The sequence below is a fragment of the Ammodytes marinus genome (genome assembly GCF_949987685.1).
Source record: "Ammodytes marinus genome assembly, chromosome: 12".
NCBI classification, from domain to species: domain Eukaryota; kingdom Metazoa; phylum Chordata; class Actinopteri; order Uranoscopiformes; family Ammodytidae; genus Ammodytes; species Ammodytes marinus.
In genome coordinates this window covers 28088948-28116838 of record NC_137216.1, presented here as the reverse complement: position 1 = coordinate 28116838, position 27891 = coordinate 28088948, and the positions used below count along the sequence as shown (strand labels likewise).

The 27891-nt window shown below is 40.6% G+C and overlaps 1 protein-coding gene across 1 annotated transcript in view; it reads left to right on the top strand.

The window, feature by feature from the left end:
* Positions 1-20817, top strand: part of dgkg (diacylglycerol kinase, gamma) — a gene marked incomplete at both ends in the record, with an annotated part of 107261 nt that extends 86444 nt beyond the window's left edge. Inside the window, 3 exons of the mRNA XM_080038632.1 lie at positions 15660-15780; positions 18293-18353; positions 20719-20817. Of these exons, the coding sequence (XP_079894758.1) occupies positions 15660-15780; positions 18293-18353; positions 20719-20817 (281 nt within the window). The remainder of the gene's footprint in view (positions 1-15659; positions 15781-18292; positions 18354-20718) is intronic.
* Between the last annotated feature and the right edge of the window lie 7074 nt (positions 20818-27891).

Here is a 27891-nt window from a genome sequence, read left to right as displayed (position 1 = left end):
CTGTCTGTCTGTCTGTGTGTCTGTCTGTCTGTCTGTCTGTCTGTCTGTCTGTCTGTCTGTCTGTCTGTGTCTTTTTGCGTCTGTGTCTGTCTGTGTGTGTGTGTGTGTGTGTGTGTGTGTGTGTGTGTGTGTGTGTCTTTGTCTTTGTGTGTGTGTGTGTGTGTGTGTGTACGTCAGTGTCTGTCTGTGTGTGCTGCTGTGCCTCCGTCAAGCCTTTGTATGCGTGACTGCATGTTTATCATACGGCTAATTGTCCGTGGCAGTTTCTTTCTCTGGCGCAATAAACTTAAAGCTTTTAAATCCATTTGCGTTTGGATAATGCAATCAGGCCGGGTTACCCAGAGTGAGCCAAAGACACCCCGGGCTCTTCTGACTTCAGACATGAAACTTTTTGAGTCCTCTCTGAGTGAGTCACTGTGTTTCTGTGCTCTGGTTAGTGTCATGTGTGCAGACAGACACACAGAGAGAAAGAGAGACAGAGAGAAAGAGAGACACACAGACAGGCAGGCAGGCAGACAGACAGACAAACAGACAGAGACAGACAGACACAGAGACAGACAGACAGAGTATTATAATGTATAATTGGAGAGCAGTCATTCGTGTTTCATTGAAATTTTAAACATTGCATGCACTACCGAATTTAAACAATAGTCATTAAAATGGAGAAAAGTACCGATCCGACTCCCTAAAACGGCATTTTGTACAGTGTGTGTGTGTGTGTGTGTGTGTGTGTGCGTGTGTGTGTGTGTGTGTGTGTGTGCGCGTGTGCGTGTGTTAGTGCCCAAAAAGAGATTCTAGATTCGGCCAAAGTCTTCAGATAAGAGCAAATGATTTGTCTCAAGATCTAAAAGTTTTCAGCTCGTTGCCTCAGTTTTCGCTGCCCTCGATACTTGCACGATTCCATCATCTCTCAACTGTGTGTCTGAGAGAAAGGCTTTTTTTTATTTTCATTATCACTTTAAATTCCATTTGAGAAAAGAACAAAAAAACAGAGATTCATTCTCAGGTCGGTTACGCATTTACAGAAGATATGATGCAAGTCAGACTCAGTCTAATGCAAGAAGGTCCGCCTCGCTGCAATATCAAGCAAGTAAAAGACATCCGGGGATCTCTTTGAATTTTGCTGTTGTACAAAAAAACCTTTTAAAAGACATTCAAGCATCCCCCTCCCCCTATAGAGGCTCAGTCCTCTTCACAGCAGACCACGGGTTAGAATCCAGCCCGTGGTCGTTCTCTGCATGTCATTCCCCTCTCTGCCCCATTTCATCTCTGTCTCTCCAAACTGTCTAATAAAGCAAAAAATGCCAATAAATTATCTTATATCTTATAAAAACACATTTGTGCATTGGCCAATACATTTTGAACATAGGTGGGGCAGTGTATTGCCCAACTGAACTCTTTAGATCACATATAGTGTTCTGATCTCAAGGTGTAAATTTAGCCATGGATGTAAAGCTGGATTTGGAAGTTAAGTGTCGTCCAAAATCATGATTTTTATTTTTTTTTATTTTTTTTATTTTTTTTTTTATTTTTTTTTTATCAATCAACTGGGAGACTTCATGGTGATATCTATAAGTTCAAAATGTCGACCCTATTCACTTGCAGTGTCTTGACTCAGGGCAAACAGAAGTCAACCTGTCTGGATGTGTAAAATAAGTGGGGTCAAATGTCCATACATGTCGGCTAGGTGAAGATGGATAGTGTTCAGAGGAAAACACAGTGTGTGTGTGTGTGTGTGTGTGTGTGTGTGTGTGTGTGTGTGTGTGTGTGTGTGTGTGTGTGTGTGTGTGTGTGTGTGTGTGTGTGTGTGTGTGTGTGTGTGTGTGTGTGTGTGTGTGTGTGTGTGTGTGTGTGTGTGTGTGTGTGTGTGTGTGTGTGTGTGAGAAGCTGCTAACAGGAAGAGGATTCAAGTACACCCATCCCGTTCCATCACCGCTGTTTGTTTCCCCCTTAGCTGTTTTGATATGTGTTATCTTATATAATGTGTTCTAACATCCAACACTGTATATAATACGGATAGAATTGTTAAAAAAGCGACAAAAAAACAATACAAACTACAATAAATAACCATAAAAAACAACTAAAAAACAACAAACATGCGACACAATAAAAATACAAATAAACTACATAAAATAGTCTAAGAAGCTAAATAAATGCAACAGAAGTAAGTGTTCTAATATATTGTATATAATACGGATAGAGTTGTTACAAAAAAGTGACAGGAAAGCGACAAAAACACGACAAATAACTGCAAAAAACAACAAAACTACCACAATAAACAACAATTAAATGTCAACAACTCACAGAAAATGACAGTTAGAACCTCAATGAGCTCAACAAATGCATCAAAGTATGAGTTCTATTATAATGTGTTCTTCGAAGGCCCACCACATCCCGTCCCATCCCCGCTGTTTGCTCCTCCTCAGCTGTTATCTCTCTCCCCCTCCCTCCCTCCCCCTCTCTCTCCCTCCCCTTCCTCTCCCTCTCTCCCCCTCCCTCTCCATCCCTCCCTCCCTCCCCTCTCTCTCCCTCCCTCCCTCTCCATCTCCATCTCCCCCTCTCTCTTCCTCCCTCCCCTTCTCTCTCCATCTCTCCCCCTCTCTCTCCCTCCCTCCCCTCCCTCTCCTTCTCTCTCCATCTCTCCCCCTCCCTCTCCCTCTCCCACTCTCCCCCTCCCTCTCCTTCTCTCTCCATCTCTCCCTCTCTCCCCCTCTCTCTTCCTCCCTCCCCTCCCTCTCCTTCTCTCTCCCTCCCTCCCTCTCCATCTCCCCCTCCCTCCCTCTCCATCTCTCCCCCTCTCTCTCCCTCCCTCCCCTCCCTCTCCTTCTCTCTCCATCTCTCCCCCTCCCTCTCCCTCTCCCTCTCTCCCCCTCCCTTGTTTATTTCCTCCCTGCTCCTGGGTCAGATTTCCTCGACTTCCTGTTGTCGATTTGAGCTTGAAAGGATGACCATAAATAACAGGGACGTATAGCAGACAGTGGACGGACAGACACACAGACAGACACACAGACACACACACACACACACACACACACACACACACACACACACACACACACACACACACCCACCCCTAAAGGCCAGGACACACCAGTCCGACTTGTTTCTACTTGTTCCGACTACGCAAAAAATGGGGTCGGCCGTTTCAGGAAGCTCCAGGCTTCCCGTCGCGGCCAGAGAACACACCAAACTGACTGCTGACTTTCCGTACGCTCTGTTGCTTGCGCGGGACGTAATGTCTCCATAACAGCAGGCGGCGCTAATCTGTATTGTGGCCCGAAAAAATAAGAAAGCCGGAAATGATGGGACAGCTCTCTAGAGCATAAACATTAGATAGAAATACGTATTTATATTTATGGACCATAAGAGCACAATTTTTAGCAGAGAGTGTCGAGCATGGTGTCGAGCAGTCAACAAGGGTTGATGCATGTGAGTACTCTCAAAACGAAACGAACAAACACATTAAATCGATGGCTAGCTGTTGTTAGCTGTTTGTGCTACCCGCCTCACTTCCGGGCTTCACTGATTCGCTAGCCCTCCACCAATCAAATTGCTCCAAATGAAAGACGGTCGGCCAGCCTGTCGCCGCCGATTGAACATGTTCAATCGGCGGCGACAGGCTCAAAACAAGCCCGACGACCTCTACGTCGGCCGACGTTACGGCACACACCAAACAGATTCGTCTCCCGACCCCCTATCGACTCTACGACGGCGATTTTCGGGCTGGTGTGTCCTGGCCTTAAAGGTTATCATTGAATAGCTATTGAATGATGGGAATATTGTATGTGCTCTATGTACAGTGCTGCACTCCAAACATGTAGAAATTGACTTGAGGTGCCACGAACATTGTTTTAGGTTAATTGTAAGCAAACATGTTAAGTTGATCGAAGTTAATACATTTATATTGCAGTAACAATGAGTTTGAATTGAGCCAACCAAGACCAACAACTAACAACCATTTATATAGGGGAGAACGGGGGAATCTGAGGCATCGGGTAATGTGAGCCACCCCCTGTATCTAGGCAACGGAAAACATTTGTGGTCATGTGAGATATATGTTTTCAAGCCTCTCTCATTTCCCCATGGCCCTGAAAGAGAGGACCTCATGGTGCTGTGGTAAGCATGTTTTTTTCACCAAAATAGGTATTTTGCATGTAAAAGTAAATTTTCTTGCTGTCAACTTAATCAACTGTTGTGCCAAAGCAAATGTATTCACGTAGAAAAACTTATATCATATGTGTTGATAAACTACCAACATATAAAAACCATGTGATGATATTAGCTAAAGATTAGCCTGAAATACTAAGAGAGGTAGTTTTTTCTCAAATTGTGGTGGTGGGGGAAAGTGAGCCAAATGCTGTGGGGGAAAGTGAGCCACTGTCTCACTTTCCCCCACCATGAGGCACAAGTTTAGTTTAGTCTTAAACATATTTTAATGTAATATTACATAACATATGTTTTATTTTAATGTCATACACATTGTAGAAAAGCCATCATGCCATGGAAATACACCAGGAAGACGACCTGGGGCAACCACACGGAAAGAGCACCTTCTCATCTTTCCCTGTAACCTTCAGGGCTGGAATGTAGAGTAGGCCTAGTTGTAGATTATGACAGGCTGATGTTATAATCCAGTTGGGTCTTCTCCTGTGTTCTGAGTCCCAGGCTGTTCTCGCTGGTTCTGATTTTCCTATGCTTTGACCCCCAGACACAAGCTGGCTCTAAGGGTCCTGTGTTCTGACTCCCATACTGTGGTCTAATCTAACTGGTTCTATCTTTCATTTGAATCTTATTAAAACATTTTGAATTATAATATGTTGTATTTGATTTTGTTCAGAGTTACTTTCAAGTGTTTAGAAAATCTGCTTTACTTAATTGACCAAACCCTATCATTATTTTACTAGTCCGACATTAGTTCTGGAATGTGTGGCTAGCTTTCTGTTACAATATGTGTTGTTATGGTAGTTTCAGAGTGGAACAAGTAAGTGGATCAGTTTACCCCCAGCTGGTTCACTTTACCCCCTTGATTTTTCTGGTCTGTCTCATTTTACCCCACAGCTGGGGTAAAGTGAGCCACATGACAACTTTTTTTTAAAACAATCACATTTTCACTGCCCTTTGTCTTGAAAAAAATCTGCTAATGCCCGTTTCTAGGAAACATCCTGAATTAATGGGAAATGTGTAAATTTGAGTGATAAATCATTTTAGCTCGCTTAGAGGGGAGCAAATGTAAAAAGTGGCTCAGATTACCCCGTTCTCCCCTAACGTGGCTCAGATTACCCCTTTCTCCCCTATCTGTTTTCAGTGGGGAAAACTTGACTGTAGAAGTGTTAGCTTTGGTTCAGAGGTAGAACGAGAGGAAAGATGGAAAATAAGGTATATCAATAACTCTAAACCAGATTTGTTTTACATGTTGTCTCTTCGGCTCACATGTAGGTGTCAGCCATTTTTTTTGTTGTTGTTGAAGGGTGGGTGAACTTCTGGAAAACTGGTGTCTTGCAAAATAGCTTGAAAGAAACAAATCAAGTCTTGCTTCCATGTTCCAGTGCCTATGCCAAGTTAACACATTAATTCTTTAGCCTGAAAAACATATCAACACCTCCATCAAACAGGCCGAGCCCAGACTTGTCAAATTGCCGGGATTAGTTACTGTAAAGTAATTACCGAATTACTGAAAGTGCAAATGTTTCCTACACCCTGGGGCTGAAGTATAACTTTACTAAAAAAACACCTTTTGACTGATTTATTACACACACACACCACACGCACACACACACACACACACACACACACACACACACACACACACACACACACACGCACACACACACACCTTCTAGCGAGTCATCAATAGAGTTATGTAAGTGCCTTTTTTAACGAGTTCTAAGTAATTGATGACAGTTTTTAAACAACCTTTAATTTTTTTTTTAGAATCGTGCTATTTCAGGTATGTTCCCGGTGCGTCATGACTCATTTGTTTTCTTTCCCTTCTTGTCCCACTGTCTTCCACGACACACACACACACACACACACACACACAAACACACACACACACACACACACACACACACACACACACACACACACACACACACACACACACTCAATCTCACACACACACACACACACATCCACACACACACACTCAATCACACACACACCTTCTTGTACTTCTTTTTGACGTTATTGACATAATGCATTCCCAAGCCCCTTATCCTATCCCTAACATAAACCTAATTCATACCTGAACCTTAAAACCTAGTGTTAAAGTGTTAACCCTCAAACAGCCCTTTAAAGAAGTGAGGACCGGGCAAAATGTCTTCACTTTCCAAAAATGTCCTCACTCCGAAATGTTAAAAGCTGTAGCTGGTCCTCACAAAGATTACTATACAACACACACACACACACACACACACACACACACACACACACACACACACACACACACACACACTTCTCCTTTCCCTGCTTCCCAAGGTCTACAAACCCCTGCTTGCTCTCCCTCCCTCGCTAACTGCCAGGCTGTGACACACCATGTCGGAAGCTATATTTAGACCTATCAGCATCCAGCCATCGCATATTGTTTTGTTCTCACACGACACAAACAGAAGACTATAATTACTCTGAATCGCCCCCGCCGACTAGCTAGCTCCGTGTAGCTCGAAATAGTTCATTTGAATGAATGGATCTGGGTTGTGTGTGTGTGTGTGTGTGTGTGTGTGTGTGTGTGTGTGTGTGTGTGTGTGTGTGTGTGTGTGTGTGTGTGTGTGTGTGTGTGTGTGTGTGTGTGTGTGTGTGTGTGTGTGTGTGTGTGTGTGTGTGTGTGTGTGTGTGTGTGTGTGTGTGTGTGTGTGTGTGTGTGTGCGTCTGCGTGTGTGTGTGTGCGTGCGTGCATCTGCGTGTGTCTGCAAGTGTGTGTGTCTGTGCGTGTGTGTGGGTGCATCTGCGTGTGTCTGCAAGTGTGTCTGCAAGTGTGTGTGGGTGCATGTGCGCGTGTGCGTGTCTGCATATCTGTGTGTGTGTGTGTGTGTGTGTGTGTGTGTGGATGGTGGGAGAGTGTACGACCTTACACTGATTGAGTTACAGTCAAAGTTAATGAATGACACATGACACATGATCCTTCAAGAGGCCAAATCACTCTAGAACGCGATGGGAAAGGAAAGATATGACATTTCTTAAACTCCATTGGAAAGACAAGCAGGACCTTTAATTTTGATGTCTTCTTTCCCATGATTGTTTTACTCCCATGAGGGGGAAAATTCTCACGACAAGTGAATTTTTCGGGACAGAGGCTTTTGCAAATTCAAGTTCCAAGATTCAAAGTGTGTTTTGTCATATATGCACAATAAGAAACCTGTTCTCAGTCACATACAATGAAAGTCTTCCTTTGTTTTCCACAGACTGAATGCCCAGAATGAAACGTGAAAAATATGCAATATACAAGTCAGACAGGATGGGAATATAGGGGCACGAAAATTTTTATAATTTTTAATCTAATTACCAAATGACTTGCCTGACAATATTAAAATGTAGTGCAAAAAGATAGTTTATAAAGGTTCTAAAAAAGAAATTCCACCATTTTATTTGGAAGCTGGCATTGACTGGAAACCAGGTTATTAATTATTCAGAACATCCAAATTAATCGCATGAAAAGAGGGTGATTCATTTGAAAAGAAAGGCCTTAAAGGTGCAGTGTGTAAAGGGAATCGGTATTTTTCAGAACAGACTTGGTGGAAATTGAATATAATATCCATAAGTGTGTTTTTATTAGTGTATGATTGGTATCATTATCACCTTGGAATGAGCGTTTTATCTCTACATAGGAGCGGGGAGCAGTCCACGGAGGCCGCCATGTTTCTACAGTTGCACAGAATTAACAAAAGTACTATAGAATAAATAACTAAATACATCTTCACCTCATCACTTGATATTATGGAAAGACTTGAAGCAGTTGTGGATGATGCCATCTTTAGTAGCTAGCTTCTTGACCTTGAAGGCCACCGTAGCTTCTGTAAATTTCCCGAACAGTAATAGTTAGCAAGGGAGCGTTGCAATCTAGAATCTCACCACTAGTTGACACCAAAATACACCTTTATTACACACTGTACCTTTAAAACATTCCTAGAAATGTCCCTGTAAAATACCAGCATATGGGTATTTTTCCAGCCCATGCCGGGATGCAGTGACATGTGGTGTATTTCTGTCTTGAATCATGGTGACATAGTGTTCTCTGTCAAAGGGCCAAGTGCTCTACCCCTGCACCTCTACCTCTATGGGGGGACAGGCCAGGTCAGGGCGGGTCCTCTTGACCATATGCCATGACTCTAACGGCCACCCTTAGACAATAACAGGCGGGGCACAGAGTGGGTGGAGGGCAGGATATATACAAATATGCCTGGGTTATAATTATAGCCTCAAGACACCTCAAGCCAATGCACAATGTAACATTTCTTGGGTGGAGATTTTTAGTTTATTTGTTTTGTTTTGTTTTGTATTGAAACAATGTTAAAAATCCATCATAAGTGAAAGAAGGCTGTGTCCATTATCTGTTCTATAAACACTTTGACACTTATATGTTATAAAAATGAAATAAAGATTTTAACATAGGCTTTATCCAACATCTAGATTTTTGTTTTCCCGTGAGAATTAATATTTTAATGCCAATAAGTAGACCAAAACCAGCAATAAAAGGAGCCTGCTAAGAAGAAAGTGTGTGTGTGTGTGTGTGTGTGTGTGTGTGTGTGTGTGTCTGTGTGTGTGTGTGTGTGTGTGTGTGTGTGTGTGTGTGTGTGTGTGTGTGTGTGTGTGTGTGTGTGTGTGTGTGTGTGTGTGTGTGTGTGTGTGTGTGTGTGTGTGTGTGTGTGTGTGTGTGTGTGTGTGTGTGTGTGGCCATATATAGGTGTTAACAGCTTACTCCTCTTTGCCACAGACCTCCTTTTGTCGTTGAGTGACATTTCACAGTTCAGTTTATTTTTATTTGATCCCACGCACACTCTCTTTGTGTGGTGAACACTCTCCCACAAGAAAGTGTATTAGTCCGCAGCTGAAAATAGTCCCTAAGAATTGCCCTATTTAGTCATTCAATTACGTTAGCTAAAGACTGGCTGTTTTAAAATATGAATTTAAGTATATAAAATTATTTTTCTATTCCACACCAGTTAAGGGCTTTGTAAAGATACCAGTAATTTTCAGATTAATCCTTTAGAATATGTTACATTATATAAAATTGTATTTGGCTAACCGTTTTTTATAGAAATTGACTTATGTGCATTTAATCATGCCAAAAACCACCCAAAAATAGCAAGAATCATGCAGTATAATGAATACATCAGTATTAATAAAAATGTAGATCTGTTTCACTTAACACAAGTGCTACATTGAGATACAATAAAGATAGCAAGAGTTTTTGCTGTTGCTTATATTTGAACACTATTACTCAATCTAATATATTTTGAATAACTCAGAATATTAAATATAAATTTTAACACTTAGAAGACATTTAAGAATTATTTAAGAATGTCTTAAGAAATATTCCAATGACTCACAATACAAATGTATTTAGAGTAATGTATAAATTCACAAATGCCTTCACACACAGTAGAGAATAACAGAGGAGAAAAAAAAAACAGTGCAGCACAGCAGCAGTAACGATTGCCCGCTGCTTGGCAAATGCAATGCCATCCCGACCCACAATGCACCGGGGCTGAGGCTTGCCTTATGTAAGAGGCTGTTCTAGGCTATTCTTAGCTCCCACCTCACTGAGAAAGTAACTGTGCCGCTTGCCTGAGATCTGATGAGGCGGGGAATCAAACACTGAGGTGCCATCAGGCGCGCACACAACGGGACACGGGCACCAAACACACCACATGCCCAAATATGGGTGTGTGGAGGAAGTACTGTTATAGGCCTATAGTGGTGTAAAAGAAAAAAAAAGTGGGTGTGCAAAAAACTAAAGAAAAGGAGGGGGATTTTTGCTATATTTAAAAAGTACAACAGGAAAATGATTTATGGTGCTTTCTTCTTTCAGTCTTAAAATAGGGCATGTCAATACTTGTTCACTAATGTGTTAGGCAGTTAAAACACACCTTAAGTGTCACTGGTTTAAATAAGTATCACATAACATTACACTGTCTGAGTTTGTATTTCTATAAAGATATTGGTAAAAAAAAAAAAAAAATTTACCCATGTTTTAACTTATCCCAAAATACTCAAAACACAATGATTCTCATCTAATATTGTTATTTAACCACTTTAATTCACTTTTACTACGATCATATTTGTGCATATTATGATGGAAATGTAATTTGTTATGGCCCCATGGAGCTTTAATCTTGCCCCCATCTCTCTCATTGCATCTTGTCATGTTGGGCAGAATAACATGTGGTTCTGGGGTGAAGATTTCTATATTTAAAAAGTTTTTGGGGGCCACTGTGACCCAAAATCCACTCAAGTGGTAGTAATGTCACATCGACAGCCGATTTGCTTACAAACTATGTACTTTTTTTTTGCATTTTCAAGCTTGATTAGACAGTACAGAGATGAAATGGGGAGTGAGAGAAAGGGGGGATGACATGCAGTAAAGGTCTGTATGTAGAATAGTAAAAAGAAAGAGTATGCTATATGGAACGCGGGCACAATCTCCATATTTTTTCCCAACCGCTGCAAACTGACAGACTGCATCCTTCTTTACTATATATCTTTTAATTCCCATCTGTCATACAGTATATATGTGTATTGTGTCATCAGTCTTCATCACTAAGTCTCCAAATGTCAATTTTCCTCTTAATGGAGGCCCGATCCTATTATAATTATTTCCTGGAAAGCTTTGCAGACACAGAGAGCTGCATATGGTGTATGCATTAGATGAGTGTGTGTGTGTGTGTGTGTGTGTGTGTGTGTGTGTGTGTGTGTGTGTGTGTGTGTGTGTGTGTGTGTGTGTGTGTGTGTGTGTGTGTGTGTGTGTGTGTGTGTGTGTGTGTGCGCGTGCGCATGGCATACAGTAGTTAATGGATTTGAACATGGGAGCCGGATTTGTAGACGCCTGAGTGTTCTTTCTTGGAACTTGTATTTAAAAAAAATAATATAATTCTTAGCCGATTATAGAGTTTTTTTATAGACTCAATAGAATTTTGGCTTAATTTTCTTATATATTAATTTATCTTATAAAAGCTTTTAAATCTTCATAAATTAAAACATTATGCAATATCCGTAATTGTATACGTGTATGTGTGGAACAATTATTTTAAAAAGAATGTAGAATATGTAGAACACCATATTTCTTGATCAAAATATTAACATCATAACTGTTGACCACAAAATCTCATATAGTGTTGTAAAATTGCTGTAACAGTTCACTGAAAATACTTCTAAATTATTATTTTTTCAGATTTTTTCACACCCACATATACAGCTCCAGAAGAAATTAAGAGACCAGTCTGGATTTTTCTTAAATCTTCATCTCTACATAACTTATTGAATATGCTCTTAATGACAAAAAAATGTATTGGAATTTGGTAGAAATGTTGTCAGTAGTTTATTTTATAAAACCAAAATGTTCATTCTACTCAAACATATGCTTATAAATAGTAAAACGAGTGACACTAAACATTTGGTGTGGTCTTTACATTGTTTCCATATAAAACAACTCTCCATGCTCCCAGTTAAATCTTGCTCTTAATACATAACACTATACTATCAAGGTATCATTTAAACATTTCATATTTCATTTGCCTCTGGAGCACTCCTCTACTAATGCTTCTGCCTGGAGCATTTACTTCTTAAAAGGCGACTGACTGTCACAACTGAATTACGGCCTCAGTGAGTCATTTTAAAATGTTTGTTCCTCGTGGCTATATACGCTGGTCTGACATTTTCCTTTTGAATCCACATCTGAAATATTAAAGAGGTGCCAGTGACTCAGCAGGAGCAAAACACACTCCAGTATAAAAACCTTGATCATCTTTGAAGCTAGGCACAGAATGGTGGCTCTTTCTAAATGCCAGACATGTGAGCAGGCAGGCAGACAGACAGGCAGGCAGGCAGGCAGGCAGGCAGGCAGGCAGGCAGGCAGGCAGGCAGGCAGACAGACAGGCAGGCAGACAGACAGACAGGCAGGCAGGCAGGCAGACAGGCACACTCTGGCATTTTGCACATGATAACCAGCACCGACTACACGTGAACCACACTGTATGTTATGTTACCAAGTTGCTGTTTTTCAAGTGATTGATTGATTGATTAATTCATACGTGTCAAGCCTCTAATGGCGCTTTTCCACCGCAAATGTAGCTCGACTCGACTCAACTCGACTCGACTCAACTTGGTTTGGTAGCAGCACGGGTCGTTTTCCACCGCAAATAGTACCTGCTGAACGTGGGCGGGGTCGTCGTAAGGGGCTGAAAGCCTACTCCGGAGCAAAGTAGCAGAGCAGAAATTGCGAGCAGTGTTGCACTATTAACTGAACCAACCGCCAAGAACACGGATGAAAAATGTTTAAGAAATACCCCCCTTTTATCTGTTTGCTAAAAGAAGTAGAAGAATATTGCTACGGGCCATTAAAAGGGATGGTTGTTGTCCCGATGTGTGACTGCCACACAGTCAGCTGTAGGGATGCGTCACGTACATCCCTATGCACGTAAGCACGGGCATGATAAAGTTGACTGTTTAGTGCTTGTTTCAGGATACGTGTTTTCAAATGCAAGCCGTGTCTCAGCCTGAATATTTTATTGAGGTAATCAGTTCAGTCCGAGGCTTGTAATGTAATCGCTCGCTATCATGTCTGTCCCAGCTGGCTACTATTAGCCTAGCTGCTAGCTGCCCTACATGTCTCCTCTCGTATGATAAGTAACTTCCCCAACAACCAACACTGGGTGAGCTTAGCGAATATATGGAAAATAAATTCAGATCTGTGATGCAAATCAAATGAAAGAGAGCCAGAGAAGGCTGCACGCGGCGTAAATACACTCAAAAGTCCCGGAGAGTTGGGGAGAATAAACAACAGAATGAAGCCGGTAGTCTCTGGCCACTAATTGGCCAGACAATAGTCTCTGGCCAATCAGTGGCCGGCCGTCTGCCGACGTCACCTCTAGGTTCCAAGCTCAGCTCGCTTGGAACCTAGAGCGAGGCGATACCAAAAAAGCAGCCGCTACGTAGTACCAGGTACCATGAAATTGCGGTGGAAAAGCCAAAAATGCGAGTTGAGTCGAGTCGAGCTGATACCATGCGGTGGAAAAGCGCCATAAGAATGATACAGAATGACACCAATACGAAAATACATTTCATCTGTAGCTTCCGGTACATATATCCAGACAAGAAGATATTCTATAAGATATTCTATTTTGCAAAAGGAGAATATTAAATCATGATAATATGGACAAAGCAAAGCAAAATGACCTTATTTTTGCAATTTCATGTTGATGTAGTTGTACAGTATGGTAATAGGAACACATTAAACACACTTAGAGTAATTGAGAAGACATACAATTTTCTAAATAAATCCAGAAACAAATTCCTAATTAAGAGTTGACAATTTGATAATCTATTGTTAACATCACAAAATATTTTTCCAATACTTGTACAAAAAGTGCATTGGATAAGAAAAATGTAAAAGGTCTCTGTCTGTACTGTACTGTCAAAATATTCTCATACCTATTTCCTTAAATTATCCCAATTCTGAACAGTCAATAACTTGTCAGGGTCTTAACTCTTAGCTCTGTGTTGCATCAGACTTTTTGCAAATACATATTCACCCTCTAGTCTAGACCAAAACAAAAAGCACACAAACGGTTTCCCTTTCGTGGTTTTTGAAACGAGACCAACAGGGCTAGCGAGCTTTGACAAATGCTGGGAAAATGATTAGGTGTGTTGACACTGTAACAGTCAGACAGACAGACAGACAGACAGAGACAGAGACAGACAGACAGACAGGCAGGCGTGCAGACTGACAGACAGACAGACAGGCAGACATACAGACAGACAGACAGACAGACAGACAGACAGACAGACAGACTGACAGACACACACACGCACATGCACACACGCAGATAGACAGACAGACAGACAAACAGACAGACAGACAGACAGACAGACAGACAGACAGACAGACAGACAGACAGACAGACAGACAGACAGACAGACAGACGTGCTGCCTAAGGGCTCCAGACACAACACCAGTAGCAGCTTGTCTGGGCTGCGTTTGGGATCCAGAGCCCTGGGGGAACGGTCTGACTGGTTCCCCGGGTAGCGCTCGTAAAAACACACTTTCGTTTCTACTGCTTGACTGAAGTTAACTTTGCTACACAGCTCTTAAGGCGAGAAAAGGCAGGAAAAAATATTGTTTTTTTCAAGCAGTGGTCAATTTTGAGATTTTTTGGGGGCGGCTATTTTTCTTCAATAGCATGTGTTCTTTCATACTAGTGGAAATAAAAGGTCCAAAATGTACCTTAAGGGGTTTATTTGACTAAACCTTGTCTGGTTGTGTATTTTTTTTTCTCCTATACAACCATCTTTTAACGGCCATTATCTCAATATTATTTTTTTTTTTTTCAATACTCCGAACCAAAAATCTCAACTTCTAAAGCACTCACATCAACTAAACTTTCCATAATCATTCTCAGCACTATTCTGAAGGTTATTACAGAAGGATGTGTTCATATGTTGTAAAATGTCTGATTAATGATAGAATTTGTCCTCATAAAAACATGATGAAAAAAAAATTTCAAACCTTTTTTGATTCATACAATTATTTATAAAAAAAAAAAGTCTGTATTCAAACCTATTCAGTACGAAAAACTTGGGACTTTAATATATTGTAATAATAAAATAAATAATTTATCTCTAGCTTTATCCAATTTTTGGTTTTCAAAGAGATGCAATTGTACAAGTTTAAAATGTTGGGGCGCTCCGGTGGCGTAGTGGATAGAGGGCGTACCATATTGCCTCCGGCCTTCGTTGCAGTGGTCGCGGGTTTGAATCCGACCCGTGGACCTTTACTGCAGGTCATCCCCCCTCTCTTTCTCTCTCTCTGTCTCCCCATTTCAACTCTGTACCGTCTAATAAAGCTTGAAAATGCCAAAAAATAATCTTAAAAAAAATATATATAATAATTTTGCCCTATTCGCCTGCTGTGTCTCTCCCTTCCTTGCATTGCCAGTAGGAACATATACTATATAATCATAAGCGAAAAAGCATTTACAATTTGAAGTGTTGAACTTTCAAGAGCAGCCATTTTGTCTTTTCTTTTGTCTTTGACATTTGAAGATGCCAGTGATTTGGCACCATATGGAGATAGAAATGCCAATCTGGGTTAAAACTTCATGTGCTTTTCCGTGTGCTTGAGGAAAAATAATGGAATATTGCTGCTTTCCATTTAGATTGGAAGTCAGAGGTTGGAACTGGGAGTGAAGTCACATCTGAATTGCCCCGCTTTCTAGTAGCACAAATGGGAAATTTACAACTTAAAAGTAAACGGTTTAATGGCTAGGTGTGTAGGGCAGCCGTCCACTGGGACTGGGTTACAGAGGGTCGGTGGTTCGATTCCCGTCTCCCCGCCACGTGTCGAAGTGTCCCTGGGCATGACACTGATATGCATATGACAATAAACAATCTTGAATCTTGAATCTACCATCTCACTGAATGTGTCTACGTGTAACCCTCTCACACAGACCTGAGTGACCAGCTGCTGGAGGTGGTGGGTCTTGAGGGGGCGATCGAGATGGGACAGATCTACACGGGACTGAAGAGTGCGGGACGCAGGCTGGCCCAGTGCACCAACGTCACCATCAGGTCAGAATCTCCTTTCTCACTGCTTAAAGACCTACTTCACCGGTGGGAATATGAAGGTGTATTGAATTCTGAGATCCTATGTAGTATAAATGTGCAAAAAAAAATGTGTGATGTCACAGTACAACCCGATCTCACGCCGAGGCGTCACTTCCAGACGCATGGACCGGCGGCTCTATTTCACGCCTTGCCTGACCAGGGCGGCTCTATTACACGCGCACCTCCGTAGTCAAGATGGCGGCCGCGGTTTCCCGTCAATGTTTTATCTATATTATAACCTCTCCCTGTCCCCTTGCCCTAACCCTAACCACCGAGGGGGCTGCAGCTAGATAGTATTGAAATGCTGGGAGAACATGTCGTGCTATTCCTGGGAGAACATGTCGGCCCCTGTTGGTGCTATTCCTCCGTTAATTTAGACTATTCCTCCGTTCATTTGGACGGCGGGAGGTGCGCGTGTAATAGAGCCGCCCTGGTCAGGCAAGGCGTGAAATAGAGCCGCCGGTCCATGCGTCTGGAAGTGACGCCTCGGCGTGATACCAGGTTGCACAGTAAGAGAAATGTAGGGTTAGACAGTGAGACCATAAAACACTCTATCTGCCTTTTCTCAGGCTAGGATGAACCAATTTAAAAAAAAATTGCACATTTATACTACATAGGATCTCAGAATTCAATACACCTTCATATTCCCACCGGTGAAGTAGGCCTTTAAACGCAACATATTTTCCGCAATTTCAATCCATGTCAACTTCTCTATCTTTCCCTTCATTATTTATAAATTCATAGGTCATTTTTGTATGAGTACGTATGTTGTATGTGAGTCTATACGTGCATGTGTGTGTGTGTGTGTGTGTGTGTGTGTGTGTGTGTGTGTGTGTGTGTGTGTGTGTATAGTATTGTCATCCTGCTCCAAAACACATAATTGTTTGATACAAATAAGTTAAAATAGGAATTTGAGGTTGTTACTGTAGCAAATAACTGTTATTTATAAGTGGTTCTGTCACTATATGTTTTATGCGATTCTATATGTGTATAAGCGTGTGTGTGTGCATGCGTGTGTGTGTGTGTGTGTGTGTGTGTGTGTCTCTCGAAGCATGTGGTTTTAGTTGAGATGTTGGTGTTGTGCTCAGCCCCATCTACCCTTTTCCCATCTACACTGAGGTCGTTACTGTAGCAAAGAACTGACATTTACAAGTGGTCCTGTCACTCTGTTCAGTACACAGAGCCCAATGTGTTTCTAGACCTGAGTTAACAGAGCATTCATCATAGTCATTCTCCCATACTGTGTTTGGGGAGCCGGCGAGGCGTGCATTAAACTCTTAAACCAACTTTGAGAGAGAGGCAGTGTGTGTGTGTGTGTGTGTGTGGGGAGGTGTGTGTGTGTGTGTGTGTGTGTGTGTGTGTGTGTGTGTGTGTGTGTGTGTGTGTGTGTGTACAGTGGGTCTGTGAGGCGTGTATAAAAGTCTTAAATCAACTGTGTGTGAGAGAGTCCATGTCAGTTAGTGTGTTTCAGTGTGTCAGTCAGTGTATGATGGTTGTGTCCACCAAGTGTGTGTGTGTGTGTGTGTGTGTGTGTGTGTGTGTGTGTGTGTGTGTGTGTGTGTGTGTGTGTGTGTGTGTGTGTGACATTCAGTGCATGCGTGTATGTGTGCCACTGAGTGTGTGTGTGTGTGTGTGTGTTTTTGTCTGTGTGTTATTCAGTGTGCATATTTGTGTGTGTGTGTGTGTGTGTGTGTGTGTGTCATTCAGTGCATGTGTGTGTGTGTGTGTCCTTCAGTGTGTGTGTGTATATACAGTGGGTGTGTGAGTTTAGAGAGTGGGGGCCTGTCCCGTCTGGGAATGGTTCTCTGGGGAACAAAGGGTTCAGTGTGTGACCCTGTGCTGCCACAGTGTGAACAGAACTCTGCTGCTTCAGAGGTGTGTGTGATCTGACCCGCACAACCTACAACCCCACCCTGTGCCCTCTCTACCTCTCTCTCTCTCTCTCTCTCTCTCTCTCTCTCTCTCTCTCTCTCTCTCTCTCTCTCTCTCTCTCTCTCTCTACCTCTCTCTCTCTCTCTCCTTCTCTCTCTCCCTGTCCACTCTCTCTCTCTCTCCTTCTCTCTCTCTCTCCCTTTCTCATCCTCTCTCTCGCTCTCTCATTTACTCACTCTCTCACACTCTCTCTTTCAACTAAATTTGATTCAAAAAGGTTTATTGGCACAACTAATGTGGAAAACAGTATTGCCAAAAGCATTACAGATATTACATATAATAAAAAATGAACTCCTTGGACAGGATTTTAGGATTATAAAAAATACTGTATGTGCATCATAGAAAATAATACAAACATTATTTTATATAGAACAGTACACTTGAAGTATTGCAGGTAACACATTTATAATATAGTTAAATAATGGTCAACAAAATTATAAGAAACAAAAAACAATAAAATAGAAAAGTAACATATTACTTTCTCTCTCTCTCTCTCTCTCTCTCTCTCTCTCTCTCTCTCTCTCTCTCTCTCTCTCTCTTACAGGACGTCCCGACGGCTGCCCATGCAGATAGATGGCGAGCCCTGGATGCAGCCGCCCTGCACGGTGAGGGTTTAAATCACAATCTCTATATTCACATGTTTGAAAATTGTTGGACAATATATCAAGGAGGCCTTAGAATTTCTCCTCATGACCCTCTATGAATGAATTAATTAATTTTTATTATTGTGTCATGTCCAAACAAGGACCCATCCCCATCGGGATTATAAGACACCAACAACTGTATCAAATTCAAATGATAACATTCACTTCCTGTAAATGGTGATCACATTTCACAGTAGGACAACAAGGAAACAGACGCAAACAAAAGAAAATAAAAGAAAAGCAAACATAAAGATCTCATTTATAAGTGTTTTTTGTTCTCTTGGCCCAGGCCTTCTCTACCTGTCTGTACTGTGTGTGCGCTGAAAAATCAAGTGTTAATACACAGCCTAGGCTCTGTAAACAGGCATGTTGCTAGTCATGGTGGGTCCCCTTTGTTTTTTACATACCCTTTGTTTTCAGCACACAACACAATACTGACTTACAGGTAGCGGAGTTGTAAGGAGATATTCACGGATTTTTTACAAAACGTAATTTTGACAACAAGCATTCTCCACACTCCACCTGTGAAGGCCTTGAATGTTGACAATTAAGAATGCACTGCAAGAATGCATTGGCCAAAGCAGTGTATGGGTATAGTACATCACATTTTGTTCAGGTAAAAAAGTCAGGCTAGATTGCAATTTGGGCCAAAATGCAATCGAGCATAGAAGTTTGTACAGATTTTCTTTCCACACAGAACGCGTTGGTGGGTGGGATTTTAGCCCCAAAGTTAAGTGGTCTGAGGTCAAGGGGCCAGACTAAGGCCACGCTTTGACCCACAGTAGCTCTGTTTGAGACAACACAGCTCTCTCATTCATCTGAACGTGCCACCACTAACCCTTAACCCTCAACCTACTGACATGGTTAAAACAAATTAACTTTGCTGACTGGGTGCCATGGAGACCTCAATAATAAACGACTGGGAGAAACAACCGGCATAGCAACATGATTTCTTCTCAAAACGTTATTGGTTATGTAGATACTTCAATTTGGGAAAACACAAGATAATTATTGCTTGAGGGAAGTAGCATTTAATTTGCATATTGTGTTATTAAAAATGTAAATATAAAAATATAAACTTTAATACAAATTGCGGCTTTAATCCCAGGTACAAACAACACTTAAAAAGTTTATTTAACATCCTTTGACAATGACATTGTTTCAGCAAATTCTTTGTGTTATATTTATATGGTGGCAAACATGAGCTCAATAAATAGTTCCATCTATTAACAGGTGGAATTAAAGGCATTAGGAAGAAATTGATTGAGAAAGATGTGAAAAATTGGACCGATAGAATAAAGCACCTGTGAGAGAGTAGGATAGGTTAATAAAGGGCTGTTTTGGGTCTGATTCCCAGTCATAGATAGATAGATAGACAGACAGACAGACAGACAGACAGACAGACAGACAGACAGACAGACAGACAGACAGACAGACAGACAGACAGACGGATGGATGCCAGTTTACAGACACTAAATACATTTTTTTTATTTGACTTATCCTTGACGAAGAATAACGTCAGCTGTGTGTCAGTGTTTCCGGCCTAGTTCAATGCTTTTGTTAATGTTCTTCCTCTGCACACTGCTGTAGCCTCAACCTTCGACACCGCCATACCATCACATATAAAAAAATATTGCGAAATTCATCATAGAAAACGGAAGACATCAACTATTATCTATCTATCTTTGCAGGATTTCAGCCGTTTTTCATAGCTGGACCTTCTTGGAGGCAGACGATATAATTCTTTGTTGTTGTGTCTTGTGATGCTGAGAACAGATTTCTGTAGCTAACCTAATACAAGGGTTAATAAATCCCATTGCAAATCTTCAGCAAAAATATGGCTAATAATAATAATAATGACTCGAAAAAAGACAGCCGCAAATGGTTTTTTCTTTAGTTCATAAAGATCTATGAATTACGATAACCATTGTTTTATCTTAGCTTTGTCCTTTGTTATGTTGTTTCATTTATCAAGCATATCAAAAAAAGATCGCCAGTGTCTATCTTTTTTTTCTATGCTGATGACGTGGCGGTCTTGTAGAGATAGATAGATAGATAGATAGATAGATAGATAGATAGATAGATAGATAGATAGATAGATAGATAGATAGATAGATAGATAGATAGATAGATAGATAGATAGATAGATGGTTTTAACCTGATTTTATGTGAGTCTTATGTTGTTTTTATGTTGTTTGAGCCACACACTGAACGCAATCTTCTGTCACTATGGGCTGAACGATAAAGTTTTTTTGAATTTGGTTTAAAAAATTAGAAATGGGATGTGGCCTAATTGTTTTACTTTTCTGATGTGATTTTTTTTCAGATCCGGATCACACACAAGAACCAGGTTCCCATCCTACTGGGCCCGCCCCAGAAGACTCCATTCTTTTTCTTCAAGAAACGCAACCGGAGCCGCGACTAGCACACACACACACACACACACACACACACACACACACACACACACACACACACACACAGTACATACAGTATATGCACACACACACATGCCGCCCACTGTATAGGCAGCTCTAGACTGGTTCCTTTGCTTGGTATTTGAAAGTGGGACAAACTTGAATGAAGAGGATCACATTGACACAATGGTACATCCCTAAAGTCAGGATTGCCTACAGACAATATTCATATCCCAAAGGAACCTGCAGTGATGGCTAAATATCGAAAATGAAAATGACTCTCAGTATACAGTACCGACTTTTTCCTGTGTAACCGTCATCCTTTAGTCTCTAGTCTCTGAATGTCTCCAAATGTCCATCCTAGCCAATACATTTAAAGGTGCTTTTCCACTACATAGTATCAGCTGTATACTCTACTCTACTCGATTCCCATTACAAGAGTGTTACCAATGATAGTCAATATGTATTGTACTGTACCGCCGTCTGTATAGCTGGTTGTCATAGCCACGTTAACCGGCTAACATTAGCTACTATGGTTTTTTTTTGGTTTTTTTTAACGTTAGTTACTATGTGTCATCATCATCAGAGTGATTATTTGCACATTTATACACATAAGTAACGTTAGGTCCTATTACCACTCCTAAATCGTGCCATGTTAAAAGCAGGCTGTCTTATTGTTTTAATAATTTTTTCAACTTTTTCAACGTTAACCGATGTTATGTGCACCGCCATATCTTCTAAGAGTTGCTGGTTGACTCTCATTTCGTGTGTGGCCCCATCTAAATCCACGGGGAAAGAAGGCTGTACTATGTGGTTGTCTTGGATGCCAATTTTGAAAGACATTTTTTTTTTTTTAAATGGAGAGGCAGCAAATTCAAAAACTGCAACAGCTACAGTAGCTTGGCTGTTTGTTTGTGTAGGATAGGGTGCCGCCAATTGTGATGACGGGAAAAAAAAATCTCTGACCAATTACCGTTTATTGCATGGTAAATACTTTTTGGGAATCTCAACAGAGTACTGTAGGAAGCAAACAAAATGGTACCAGTTACTATATGGTACCAGTTACTATTACACATTGAAAAAATAAATCTGAGTAGATTAAAGTAGAGTAAAGCCTTGACCATGTAATGTAAAAGCGCCATACGTCTCAGCCAACTTGCAACAGCCAAATCCCCCCCCCCCTCTCCATCCCCCAAAACAACTCATCTATTCACCAGTACCGCACTGCCCCCTTCCCCCCCTACACGCACACACACACACACCACACACACACACACACACACACACACACACACACACACACACACACACACACACACACTGGGATTCCCTCAAGTGATAGTGAGTGAAGGGGTTGTAGGCAAAGAGCTCCTACACACTACATACAATAAGGACAAAAAAGTCGGTCAACGAGAGAGAGAGAGAGAGAGAGAGAGAGAGGGAGAGAGCGAGAGAGAGGTGTGTTTACAAGGCTGGGGAGTAAAATAGAGTAAGACCCACGTCTTTGTTAAAACACCTGTATGAATAATGGAACGGCTGGTTGTTTGTAAAGAGGGTTTGCACATCATTAAGGGGCCTCCCCACAGACAGACAGACAGACAGACAGACAGACAGACAGACAGACACACACACACAGACAGCAGAATACAGGAGAGGAGAAGAGAGTGGAAAATGGCTTCATCCATTATTGACTTATTTTTGTTTGTGGGTTGGTGGCAGTGGAGCGTAAATTTAAAAAGTGGTTCGGGATACATGCAGGGATTTCAGCCCCAGAGCACATGGCCTATAAAAAAAACAAATGGAAAAAATCTTCTGAATCGTATTTGCAAACTGTCTGTGTAGATGGTCTGGCTGTGTAGATGAAGAGCATATCCAGTTGTGCACAGTTATCGCTTTTATAAATCTCTCCATCAATTGACCAGAGTCTAGATGGGAAGTAGAGATTGGAGATTTGAGACATTAGGCGTTTTCGGACCATTTAATAGTTCTAGGAATTTAGTTCTGAGAAAATCCAGTTTTATTTTATTGGCATTCGCACCAAAGGAACCGTCGTGACCTATTATACAGGTATGGAAAAAACTAAGAGACCAGTCTGGATTTTTCTTAAATCTTCATCTCTACATAACTTATTGAAAATGCTCTTAATGACAAAAAATGTATTTGAATTTGGTAGAAATGTTGTGAGTAGTTTATATTATAAAACCAAAATGTTAATTCTACTCAAACATATGACTATAAATAGTAAAACAAGAGACACTGAATATATTGAGTGGTCTCTTATTTTTTTCCAGAGCTGCAGTTCTTAGAAGTACGTTTTGAGGGACTATTTAAGCACCAACTCCAGAGTAGATACTTTGACAGCACCATAGTAACTATAGTGACGTACTCTAAGTGTACGTTGATTGGTCTAAATCAAAGTTGTATAATTATAAGAAAGACACTAAATTGAAAAAATGGCTTCCTATTCATTTCTATGGGAAGTTGCTCAGTGGTGCATTGTGCAATTTGAAGCAGATCTTTCCAGGTTTGGTAGTATTACAAAAAATGTTAGTACATGATTTTATATGATATATAGTCATGAGCCTTTGATTAACCCTCTGAGGTCTAGGGGTATTTTCTCCGATTTTACATACTTCTATAAATACCTATTTCAAATGTGCAAGAAGATAAATTATACCAAAGTGTTTTATATGGAAATGTTCAGAACACATTAGACCTTTGTTTTCTGAGGTCTACTTATGTCCTAGACCATTGTGTATATAAATAATTGGCTTAAATGCTGAAAAATGAATTGCGATTTTTGAAAAACCTGGAGATATTAATAAATATATGTTTTTAGACCTCAGAGGGTTAATATCCAAAAAAAAAAAAATCAGGGACAGAATCCTCTTCCCCGTTTACATTAGCGTTAATAAAGGGAATAACTTCTGGTTCCAGGGTTCATAAGTTCCTAGAAATGTCTGGTCCGAAAACGCCTATTGTTGTCGTCCATCTTACGCGACTCATTTGTCCTGCTGTGTTTGGTTGGTGAACTCTTTCCCTGTGTTCCAATTCACATACTTTTTCTTTTTACTACTCTACATACTAAAGTACAGAAGAGTTTTAGGGCCACAGGAGAGAGAAAAAAAATCATTATGTCGAGAAATGTCAAGAATAGAGACGAATACTCCAAAAATGCTATTTGGAGTTAGTGGGGGCATACTACAATTGACGTGCATGTATTGGGACATCCTAAATCTTTTTCTGGCATACTAAATGGTATGGAAGTATGGGTATTGGAACGCAGGGTTTTGACTACCATCAAAATCAAATCAACAACAGCTCCTGTGCCCCGCGTGTGCCATAGGACACTTCCACTGGGTCAAGGATTTAAAATAAATCCCCCTCAAGGGTATCTCACAGCCAGGGGCCCCCCGAAAGGTTTTTTATTAACCACGGCATTGACATGGGCCAACTAAAATTATCTCATCTATTTCAGTCCCTGTGCTATCTGTGCTCCAGTGAAACTCTAGGAGTAATTACCGTGTCAAACATCAACCCACAATGTCAAGTGTGCTGTCGGTCTGCAAATCCCCACAGGCAGAAGGCACATGCAACTGCAACGTATTGGGTGGCCTTGATGCATTCGTAATTTGTTTTTTTAAAGCCTTTGTAAACCTGGTCTAAAATAGTCAAAATCTTGATATGCTATACCGGAAAAAATTAAGAGACCAGTCTGGATTTTTCCTTAAATCTTCATCTCTACATAACTTATTGGAAATGCTCTTTAATGAGAAAAAGTGTATTGGGAATTTGGTAGAAATGTTGTCAGTAGTTTATAGAATAAAACCAAAATGTTCATTCTACTCAAACATATGCCTATAAATAGTAAAACGAGAGACACTGAACATTTGGAGTGGTCTCTTCATTTTTCCCAGGGCTGTATAGTGTATGATATCAAAGTTGGTTGTCTAAATAACCTTTTTCAAATGTTTAGAAATATTATAACATTTAAAAAAAAAATGCTCTTTTACTGTCTAGGCCGTTTCAAACGTTCTCCATGGCAACAGTCATTTGTTTTTATAGAACGTTCGTGCAGAGAACTGCCGTGATTGGTTCAAAATACTTACTGTGTCACAAGAACCAGAGCATAGCCCACCTCATCTAAACCGAATTTCTGTCAAGTTTATCAAACTTTAATGACAATATCTTTCATTTGGATTGATAAATGTTGCCTAACTCTTTTCAGATGCTTTACTATCATGCAACCAACTCCCCAATTGACATAGTTAGAAGGATTGTGTGGATTTGGGTTCACAGGGGCTTTAACTATATGCCAAATAAAGACGTGATTGTAGCGGAGAAAACAGGCAAAATGTTGAGAAGATCATTAAGAAAAACTGTTGACCAGAAAGCTTAGCTAAGTGTCTATAAAGAATGTATCCATATAACTGTCCGTCCGTCCGTCCGTCCGTCTGTCCGTCCCCCCCTCCCCACACACACACATATGGCAAATTATATTATACAGTTTGTGCAGAAAGAGAGTCTATGTATATTTCTGGAAAGTAGGTGTAGCTCAAAATATAGCGTGCACACGAATGTTGTTTTTAATATATCATTGTTATTAATGTAAACCTTAGCTTATAGAGGGGTTCAAATCAGTATTCACCACCGCACAGACCTGCTACAGTCGCCCTCTCCGAAGGCAGTTTTACATTTGGTCCAATTCACATTATTTAAAGGTGCTACGAGGAACTTTTAAATATTTCTGAAACAGTCTCATTTTTCCTCTGATGATCATGAATGACATGTAACAGCAAACGAGACCATCAGTGGAAAATAATGCTATTTTTATAGTTTTTCTTAATGCCTTTGTCAGGGGTATACGCTCACCCAAGGAACAACAACTAGCGTAGTAAAAACACTACCACTTTTGACCAAAGGGGGGGCAAGAATGAACACAAACTGAAAGTTCCTCGGAGCACCTTTTAAGATTTGAACTCAGTGTTGCATCATATTCTGTCCTCATTAACCTCGGCCTCTTCAAACAGGAACAACACAAACATCACAATGACAGATTGGGTGACTAAATAATTCCATGGTCGACAAACCAGTTTTTTCAGAGCTTTGTTTTAGTCAGTGAATGAAATTCAAATTCTTGTTGGTTGAAAGTATAGCCGGACCAATAAGAAAGCCCTTAGCAGATAATGTTGGTAATGGTGTACAGTACATGTTTCCAACAAGAAACCAAAAAATAAATGGTCAAGGAATTTCATCCATACTGTGTGTTTGAGATAATGTTAAAGAGACTATCAACTTTAAAATGTTGCAGTCATCGCCTGCAGTCTCTCTTTCATTCGCTTCCTAAACAAAAACGCAAACGCTAGCAGAGATCTTTAGGACAGCAGGCTCTGGTGTGGTAATAACACTACCGCTTTGGCCCAATGGGGGCGCTAGAATCAACAAATCAAAAATAATTTAGGGAAATCCTCAAAAAGAGAATATCATCAAGTAGGCGGAGTGTAGATATTGTCATGTGACTCTCAAACAATCAATTATGGACCTTGAGTTGAGATTATTTCGTCACACACATGCACACACACACACACACACATGCACACACACACACACACACACACACACACACACACTTTTTGAGGTCTAAAAATGAATCTTCACACTAAAGAAAATTACAGGAAATCATAACCCAAGTTGCCTGATGCACACTGCTATCTTTTAAAATGTCAAACTCAAATCGAATGTACAATTGTGAATGTTAAAACTCTTCAGCAACCTATAAGTGACATGGTGAAAAATGGACATTTGTGTTAAAACTGCCTTTGCCCCCCTAGTGAAATGTAAGTGTTAAGAATGGCAGGGCGGAGGGGGCGACTGGAGACATGTTCTCATGGTACAAACTGAGCTCCATAGAGGGGTTAAGGCTTTGATGCAGTCACACCCAAATTCCCTTTAAACTACTCTGAGGCGTTACTCTTTACACCCAGGCTCCAATAAAAAAACACACATTAAAAGATAGTTCACACACACTTTCTGTATTGGTTTTTACGCCATTTTAAAAGCTATTTAGCAAATATGGCTTTACCTTAATACTACAACAACCCTTTATGGGAATATCACAAGTAACGAAATGTGTCATTATTCCTTATATTCCTTTATTTGTTAGCATGTCGCTAAATGGAGCCTGGGCGCCAAGAGTTTCACCGGTGAGAAAAAAAAGAGTGCATGTTTACAGTAACTTTACATCTATTTGAAAGAATGGTTTTTAGAGAAGCTAGATTGCTATTATATATAGATATGATTACCAAGTGTATATATATTTTTGTTTATAATATTTTATCTGAAGTTATTATAACAACGTACATCACCGCATGCCTGCTGAAACAAAAACAGAGAGTGAACAAAACCAAGGAGAATGTTGTTGATCAGACGAACTTAATTCTTTTTTGCTTTAAAGAAAAAATTGCCATTTATCTTGATATATTTATTTGTTGTGGATTCATTTTGTTTGTTATTTTTTGGAGGGGGAGGGGGAAAGGGGGGGTCAGCATGTCTATAAAAAAAATGCAGGGGGCGAAAAAGCTGATGTCTTGTAACATACTGTATTAAAAGAAGAAAGAGAAAGAAGAAAGTGTGTGTGTGTGTGTGTGTGTGCGTGTGCGTGCGCGTGCGTGTGTGTGTGTGTGTTGAAAGTAGAGAAATTCCCTTAAGAAGTTTGTATAAACCCGTTACGACGTTTTTTCCGTTTGTGATTTATGGCGGGATCAAAGGGAGCGGCCAAACATGAAAGCCCACGCAGAGCTGAGCCCTTGTCTGAGTGAATTTCCAATGTGTGTCACAACTCTTGTCTATTCCTGTCCCCTTTTGAATGAATCAATTTGCCTTAACAGATACACGGACCCTCTCTCTGTGCACTCAGATTTTGTGCACACAAGAGAAATCCTAGCATGAAAATAAACGACAATTATTTGTATTTGTATAGCTGCATTTTCAATATGGTACTGCCGTGAAAATGACCTCAAAATGATTGCCCTAACCCTGACTGCCAACAACTTATACCCATAACATTTAGAAAAGACATACTA